Here is an 8,719-nt window from a genome sequence, read left to right as displayed (position 1 = left end):
TGTGCCTGTGTTTAGCTCTGGGGAGAGTCAAACTGGATTCCACAGGGAGAGCCTGCAAATCACTTCTATTTTAGCAAGGAGAAAACAGAATCTCCATCCAGCAGGGTCCACCCCTCTCTTTCTCCCTCTCCTCTCTCTTTCTATCTCTTTCCCTCCCCCCCTTCCTCTTTCCCTCTCTCTCCCCTTCCCCCCACCCTCTCCGGTGTATCTGTCTACAGCAACCAGCGTCCTCATCTACAAGCACGGAAAGGAAAGAAACATCTTTGGTTGAGAGAGGAGGAAAAAAAAAAGAGAGAGGAAAAAAAAACTTGCCTGATTGTGGAAAATGACACTTCAAGTAGCCAAGCCGGCTTCGAGAGTCCTATCTATTGTTTCTTAAATTGTCATCAGGGTGGTTTTTTTCTTCCTGCTTCTTCAAGTGAAGGTACCTCTACAAAAGGAAACTCCAGCCCCTCCTGTACTCCAACGGCCTGTGAATACTACAAAAAAAAAGCAAAAAAAAAAAAAAGGAAAAAAAGCACCCAAACTCAAAATCAACCAACCAAACAACCCCCAACAGCCAAGCATACATCTCTATTTTTTTTCTTAATTTTGGTCTTTTCGTTGGATTTTCCCTTTCTTTTTTTTTCTTCAACCCCCCCTTGTTATCGCTCAGTTTTGAGCGAAGGTTTACATTTTTAAAAATTTTGCTTTTCAGCCCGCCGCCTTGATGTAGCGCGAGTTTCATCGACTCAAAAAAGAAAAAAAAATCTGTGGTTGGCGTTTTTCTTCCTTTTTTTTTTTTCAATATTTTCAAAGGGGAGGAGATTTTCCACAAGAAAAGGTTGTTTTCATGTTTGGGATCCAGGAAAGCATCCAACGGAGTGGAAGCAGTATGAAGGAAGAGCCGCTGGGCAGCGGCATGAACGCGGTGCGGACGTGGATGCAGGGCGCCGGGGTGCTGGACGCCAACACAGCGGCGCAGAGGTGGGTACCGCTCGGGGACCGCGGCGGAAAGGCCGCGGGCTAGCGGGAGAGCCTGGAGGCTGCAGCGCGGCTACCCGGGGCCCGGCCACGCGAGTGCGTCTGCCGCTGTGCTGCGCTCGCCGCTTGGGCTCCGCGCTCCCCGGCTGCGCAGCACTTGGCGCCGGCGGCCAGAGAACTGCAAGCGGCGGAGCTGCTGGAGGGAGCCGAGCCCAAGCTTTGCCGGCACTTTCCGCAGCCTCATCTGCGACTGTTTTCATTTTGTTTTAACCCAGAAGAGGCGTCTCACCAGCACGGTGTTGGATAACTGCGCTTTGCTGACCGCTTGTTTTCTTTTCTGGGTGGTTATATTTTTTTCCTTTTCCTCCCCTTCCCTTTGCTTCCTTTCCCCCTTTATTTCTCTTCGATTCTTTCCTTTCTCTTTTTTTCCTTCTTTCCTTTTCTCCTTCCTTACTTAATTTTCTTCTCTCTCCCCTTCTTCCTTCCTTTCCCTTATGTCCCACATTTCTTTCCTTTCTCCCCGGCTTTCTTTTCTTTTTTCTACCTTCTTTCATTTCTTTTCTTCTACTTCTTACAACCTTGCATTCCCAGTCTTTTTTTCCTTCTTTCTCAGCTTTGCTCTTTCTTTCCTCACCTCGCAGTCTCTCCTGCTCTGTCTTCCCATTTCTCTCCCTGGAGTCTTCCTGCTATCTGGTTCTCCACTCGCCCTCTCTCTACTCCCTAGCCTTCAGTGTTTCTCACTCCGCCTGCAGAACAACTTTAATTCTCACGTTCCTTAAAAGCCCTCCTCGGCCCCTGTCACCTTGGCCTCCGCCAGTCTCTCTCTCACTTCTCAGAGTCTACACTGAGTGGCTTGGAGGCCATGCCCTCGGAGGCCAACTTGAGGAACTTTCCTGAGCACAACCAGAGTCCTGTCCAGGGTCTATTGGTCCCAAGTGAGAAATGGTACCCTATCCTTTTCATTCCTGGCCACCCGCTGGGCTTATGGGAATGGAAAACTTGGGAGCCCCAGGCCCCATTAGATTTAAAGGGTGCAGAAGGAGAAGGAAGAGTAATTCCATCATTCTAGTTTTAGGGTCAGGGGGACTAGGGTCAACGGTCCCTGTACTATTTCCATCCCCGCTGAGCATAGTGTTGGGAGTGGTTGGTAGTGAGAGTGAATTGGGTAACTAGGCTGGAAGCGAAAGTGTGTGTGTGTGTGTGTGTGTGTGTGTGTGTGTGTGTGTGTTGCCCGGTTTTGTCGGGTAGTTTGGGCTGTCAGTGCGGTGCCCCCGGGCACCCCCGATTTCTAGTCCCTGGCGGAGCTGCTCAGTCGGCAGCTCTGGCTCTTTGGGTTTCAGGAGTATGTGAGGATGAATTTCTCAGAAGGGCAAAACTTTATTAAGACAGGTCTTTTATTTAAAAACAAAACCAAACAACATCAACAAATACACACAGCAATAAAACAAAAGATCCCGGTTCCTTTTCCCATAGCGATCAATCATTTCTTATAGCCCCGAGCTCCAATATGGGACCCTTCTCCCCTTGCTTGTGTTTGCGTAGAAAATTGGCGTGCTGAGGCCGGACACCGGCAGCTAGCCGAGGCTGGGGAGGTTTCCTGGAGGGTGGCTGCTGCAGCAAGAAGCCTAGCGTGCCTGCATTCGTTTCCACCTGCCCACTCACTTGTGAGATTTGGAGGCGCAGTTGGAGCCCATTCCCACGCCTTATCCTTCGAAGTTGTAAACTGCGCACTTTCTGTCTAACCTCCTTTCACCTCACCCACGGCCACGTTTCCTCTGCACGCAGCGCGCTTCAAGTGGAGTAAAGAATGTAGCGTTTCATCTCGCGCCCAAAACCCAAACAAAACTTTCACACCTCTGGATTCTGAGGACCCGCTGTCTCTGAATCGGGAGCCCAGGAACATGACTGGCATGTGTGCGGTTCTTCTGCCGCGCTTGGGCTCCTGATGGGTCATGGAAGGCGCCCTGGGGATGTTTTGGGAGCAGAGGAGGTGGGTGTTGGGGGGTTTTGCTCGCGTGTTCTGGGTGACAATGGGAGTATGGGACACGGTTTGACTTAGCGATCTAACTCTGCATCTTTGGTCGCAGCGGGGTGGGTCTGGCCCGGGCTCACTTTGAGAAGCAGCCGCCTTCTAATCTGCGGAAATCCAACTTCTTCCACTTCGTCCTGGCCCTCTACGACAGACAGGGCCAGCCCGTGGAAATTGAGAGGACTGCCTTTGTGGGGTTCGTGGAGAAGGAAAAAGTAAGTGGGCGCAGCGCTGTCCCCAGTAGTCCCAGGCTCAGAGTGCAGGCCCAGGCGCCTTAAGAGCCGCCTCCACGCTTGCAAAGCTATCCTCACACTCCTGTGAGCGCCCCCGCCCCCGTCACTTCCCGTCCCGGACGAATTCAGGCTCCTGGGACACAAGGTCCTGCTCCAGAAAGTTAATATGGAGCCTCCAGAACTGAAGAGAGCCCAGGCAAAACGAACCCGACTTCAGTCTATCTATCCTTGGGAACCTGGGAAGTACAAGGTCTGAACTAACAAACCTTGCGTTGCTTGCCTAAAATGGCCCAGGCTGCAGTCCCAAGGTTCGAGGTAGAGTCTCTCATCCATGTGCAGTACACCTCACGGAATTTTCTGGAATGAGAGTAAGACACGCAGAGAGAGAGAGAGAGAGAGAGAGAGAGAGAGAGAGAGAGAGAGAGAGCGAGCAGTTTGAAATGAGGGTGGAGAAGGTATTAATTGTTGCCACAATTGCTGTTGCTATCTGGGCTGGCTGACTTCACAGGCTAGTGTATGTGTGTGGGGGGTCCCATTTGGGAAAAGTTGTCTCGAAGTTAATGCACTCGCTCATGGAGACTTCTTGTCCTCATCTCTTGTGTCTTTGGGCCTTGCTGCAAACCAGGAAGCCAACAGCGAAAAGACCAATAATGGGATCCACTACCGGCTCCAGCTCCTCTACAGCAATGGTGAGGCTCCTGTCGGGTCGGTGCCAGCACCCTGGGGCTCCGGGTCAGGGCAGGGGGCTCACGGAGCTCCAGGTGGACGAAAGCCCCCCAGCGAAGCTCAGTCGTCAGCCACCCTCCAGGTGAACCGGCCTCTCCGAAATTTCATCCTAGGAAGTTTCTCACCTGAGGAGGCGGAGGGCGGCTTGGTCAGCCTTTGACTGACTGGAGGCCACTTACCCCTAACTTGACCACTCGGTTGGCTTCTTTCTCCCCCTTCTTGAAGCCTGTTTTGCTCAGCCCAAATTCCAGGTCGCAGGGCTCCTCGGTTCTGGGGAGCTCGGAATGGTGGTGGTCCTGATGGGTCCAGGGGACTGCAGAGGGGCTCTAGCCTGGGGAGGGAGAGTGGCCAGGCTGGGGGAGTCCCACCTAATTTCTAGCTCCAGTGCTTGGAGGAGTCTGGCTGCCAGCGGGGAGGGGGCATTTGAACTAGGCCTTAGATCCTTTCTAGATTCTCGGGGTGGTGGTGGGGCATCCTGGCTCTCCCTTTTCAGGACAGCAGGAGTTCCCCTTGGCCTTGGTCCCCTTTGTGAGCAGTTTTTGTTTGTTGCTCTTGTTATTTATACTGTGGGGTTCTTTTTTTCCTTCAGGGCTTATCCCCTCGCTTAATTTTCCTTCCTTCCTCCACCCCCCAGGAATAAGGACTGAACAGGATTTCTACGTGCGCCTCATCGACTCCATGACAAAGCAAGTAAGTTTCTTAGAATTCCATATTGTGGGGACGATTCTCAGCTCACAGAATTTGCTGTGGTTCAAAAACTGGTTGTGCCACCACTGAGAGATGACTGGGATCCAGACTCTCAAAGCCAGAGAGGCCCTGGCAAAGTGGTGGCACCGCAGGTTTCCTGGACCATTCCTGTCGCAGCACCTCCGCCTGGGGAATCGCTGCAGGCTCACTTCCCTCCCAGGGAAAGCCAGGCCTGGTGATTAAGACCTGGGGTGCTGAGAGAAGGAGTAAGGACTGGACTTCCTCTGACTTGGCCAAGGAGCTTTAGGGGGTGCAGAAGGAGCCCTAGGAAAACTCCATCCTCAGGAGTTCAGAACTCCTGAAACACAAACTAGCCAGGCTTTATCCAAGGCCCAGGCCTGAGGAACTTAGAGGGAGTGTTTAGGGGGGCAATGCTGGCTTCTGCAGGAGTGTGGAGCAGGGTGAAGTTTTGCAAATGTCTTCTCTATAGATTTTTATTTTATTTTTTAAAGGCGGTGACGTTGGAAAGTAGTGTTGGAAGTGGGAGCCTACAATTGTTTGAGGATATTTTGCAAAAACCCTCCTGCTTTGGCCTCCAAGTTTGGCTGGGAGCCAGGCAACAAAAGCTAGCTGGCTTTCCATCTTAAAGGTACAGGGAAGACATTTTCTTAAGCTTGCCAACACTTGGTGTCAAGCAGTATACATTAAGGTTGAGTTATGTTTTAAAAGATACAGTTATGAGCCAAGGTAGAAACGAGGCTTGACATTTTAATGAGGCACAGTTTTTTTAAACTTCCCTCTTCTTAATTTTAAGAAAAAGTATAGTTTCAGAATGAAGTAGTTGGTTAGTTAGTTGAAGTAACAGAAAAAAGAAGAGAGCCTTATTGAGAGAAAGACAGAATTCAGAATAAAAGGAAAAGTCATCTATAGCACAGCTAATAGCATTTTAGTACCAGGGCTAAAATGTGTTTACTTGCTTGTCATTTTAAAATATTCCCTTTAAAATAAGGAGGGGTGCACTTCTTTCACTGGTTTGGAAAGTCTGGAATTAGGGCGTGCTTGCATAATTAAAAATAGCTTTATATCTGCCTGGCTATAATGTGCAAAATTCACATTAATAAGCTGTTGGAAAGTTAGAAATCTTAACAGAAAGCATTTAATAACAGCTCATGTTGATTATCATGCTTATATTTATTGTGACTCAAGTAAAAATATATGAAACTATGGGTATGAAGTATAATTTTTAAAGTAATAAGTATCTGAAAAAAATTGATGTCATTTTATTTCCTTTAAGTATTTTCTTCTTTGGAAGACTATGTTCATTTCTTAGTTGACAGCTCAGAGTAAATTTCCACTTATTGTTTTAATTATAGTTATTTTCTTGAATGCATAAATGGCTATATAGGATAATTGTCTTTCCATTGGACTCTGGATTTTTGTTTTTTTTCCCCTGCTGAAAAGAAACACACACACACACACACACACACACACACACACACACACACACACACACACAAACTTGATTTTAGTAACTTTTAATTTGATGTCAAAACAAAAATATATTATGTGGAATTCTGTTTTTCAAAAATTGTTTTTAATATGATGGGAATCCTTTCTTGTCCTTCTCATCAGAGAGGAGTAGAAAGAGGGGGGCCTGGGGGAAAAGAATGAACTCTGCCCCACACTCCACTTGTATCTAGTAGGACTTACTTTTTAAGATAAAGATATCCACACAAACAACAGTAGAAGGCCAATGTGTTCATGGAACACTGACTACTGAAACTGCAGGCCACACTGTGACCAGGACTGTTCCAAAGGAACATAAAATTAGGTCATGTTAGAGAAGACTGTTTCTATCCATTTCAAACCTCCCCATAACTTCAATTCTGATCTCCCCAAACATATAGTGCTACCAAGAATCCATTTTATCAACATATTCTCTCATATGGGAACAGTGGAAGGATTTTTTAAAAATATAAAGCAATACACCAAATATTTTACTAACAAGACCACGAAGCTTTAAAAAAATCTACAGCTGGAGGTATCTTTGCCATTTGATAGCATCATAAAGCTATGGGGAGTGAAAGTGGGAAATGATTCATTGAAAAAAATAACAGATATAAGAAAGTCATTTGCTATATATTACTAAAGGTTTAAATTATACATACGTGGAGTTGTATCTAGTCAGCAGCAACCTGAGGGAAAAAGGTTTAATAATTATTTAAGTTGGTACGAAAGTATTAAGACAAAAGCCATTTTAAGATGAGCCTATTTGCTTTCATAATAATTGAGTAACCGCCCTTTCTATAACTTTCACTTTGAAAGGCAATCCGAGCTCTTTATCCAGTTGCTTGTTCTTCGATTACATGCAGCAAGAGTTTTGGAAGTTACTTTCTTACGTACTCAGTTAACATCATATATTCCAAAAAAAAAAAAAAAATAGCAGATGGAAATACCAGAGGCCTTTCTTTCTTAGCTGCGGAATCATGTTCATATTCAGCTTCTGGAGTAAAACAGTGGACCTTCCTATAGTTCAAAAATACACCGTGATAATTAAATGCTTAGTCTGATTTAAATTTGCTGCAAGTGTCCCTGCTACATAAACACACCGTGGCCTCTTTAACAAAAAGGACGGATTGGCAGAGGCTGATTGACTACGTGGTAGCATTGCCCCTCTGTGATACCTTTCTGCCGCATTCCAGATTTTGATGTTTAGAGTGTGGGGCAGAATATGGTCGGCAGTGTGATGCACTCTCAGAACACTAGCCCTGGTGGAGGGAACACCTGGCCACTGCGAAGCCTTCTCTCCCTTGTTCGGTGGCCCTTCCCCTTTTCATATCAGAGGTGTGCCTTTGTGCGTGTGAGGTCATCTCCTTGACTGGCAGGCTGGGGTTGACATTCAGATGGTATCTTCGGCCAGCAGCATGCAGAAGTTGGTGTGCATGCTTCAGTGCAGAGATTGTTCCTCATTCTGACTAGAGATAGTAGCACTGAGGTGAGCCAGAAACCAAGATGGATGAACACGACACAGTGTTTCACACCTTCCTGAAATGTCTCATTAGACTATTTGGAGGAATGACTCCTAATTCTGCTCTCTACCAGGAATGATGGAGCCTTGTTAGGAGTGACTGTGTAAGGCTCCGGGGTCCCATCTTCTTATGCCTCCATTGTAAAACATGTGGTATAAGACCTGCAAACAACAAGAACAACAGCAACACAAAACAAACCCCAAACAAACAAACCAAACCTGTTCAATTAGAAAAGAAATGTCTTGCTCTTGGGAAGGGTTGTTCAAAACCAAGTTTAGCTGGCCTAAAAATAGATTGTTTTTGTGTCGTGGCTGTTTTTGGTATTCTATTAGTGAGCATGCAAAAGCCCTCAGGATCCAGAAGTCTATGGCTGATGCATCCAGAAACAGTGTCAACTGTAAAAATTCTCATGTACCCAGTTGGGGAGGCCGGAGGTTTAACTTGCCTCAATTCAGATTTCCATGTGTCATTTGAGATACGATTGTGTGCCATGGTTCCTTCAGTGAGGTATTTATCTTTAAGTAGTCAATAAACACAAAACTAAGCTCATTTCTTCCACCAGGTTACTCAAAGAGTGAGTTTTTCAAGTGATACTTAAATAAAGGAGAACCAATCTCAAACAAAAGTGATTTTACTTATTTCTTTTGGAGGAAGGCCAACAGAAGTCACATGATCTTTGCATGGGCCGGTTTAAAGGTGGGGTACGTGGAGAGGGCACTCCAGACACTGTGGGTGCAAAGAAAGTGCAGGCACAGTAAACAAGAAAGCTAGATTTCTTTACATATTTGTTTTGATGTTCCCAGCACTTAAAGTTGTTGATTCCACTTTATTTCCCTCCCATTGATTGTTTCATCATGTTCTACCACGGCTACATAGATTTGATTAACCACTCTTTCAGTTCATTGGTAGAGAAACACTTTTGGGGGCAGGGGGAGGGGCATATCTATAAGTTCCCAAGGAATTTAGCAGGCCAGCCAAGAGGCTCTTTCATAGATCCAGGGGAACAAACAAGGGAGGACAGGGCAGGTTTCTGTCAGGGGCCATATTTCAAC

At 46.6% G+C, this 8,719-nt stretch overlaps 1 protein-coding gene across 8 annotated transcripts in view; it reads left to right on the top strand.

Moving 5' to 3' along the window:
• The first annotated feature begins 9 nt into the window (after nucleotides 1-9).
• Nucleotides 10-8,719, top strand: part of Ebf1 (EBF transcription factor 1) — a 389,901-nt gene continuing 381,191 nt past the window's right edge. For 4 of the 8 annotated variants that reach the window (XM_048435960.3, XM_048435959.3, XM_048435958.3 and 1 more), the window contains exons 1-4: nucleotides 10-966; nucleotides 3,051-3,207; nucleotides 3,851-3,914; nucleotides 4,586-4,641. In XM_048435960.3, the coding sequence (XP_048291917.1) occupies nucleotides 833-966; nucleotides 3,051-3,207; nucleotides 3,851-3,914; nucleotides 4,586-4,641 (411 nt within the window). In that variant the 5' untranslated portion in view covers nucleotides 10-832. Of the gene's footprint in view, nucleotides 967-2,809; nucleotides 2,954-3,050; nucleotides 3,208-3,416; nucleotides 3,541-3,850; nucleotides 3,915-4,014; nucleotides 4,034-4,585; nucleotides 4,642-8,719 lie in introns of those variants that run through there. The other 4 variants (XM_048435962.3, XM_048435963.3, XM_085694869.2 and 1 more) reach the window with 4 other exon arrangements.

This window comes from Myodes glareolus, chromosome 9, assembly GCF_982192425.1.
Source record: "Myodes glareolus chromosome 9, mMyoGla1.1, whole genome shotgun sequence".
NCBI classification, from domain to species: Eukaryota; Metazoa; Chordata; class Mammalia; order Rodentia; family Cricetidae; genus Myodes; species Myodes glareolus.
The sequence above is the reverse complement of the archived record's forward strand: the minus strand, read 5'-3'. Positions and strand labels throughout refer to the sequence as shown.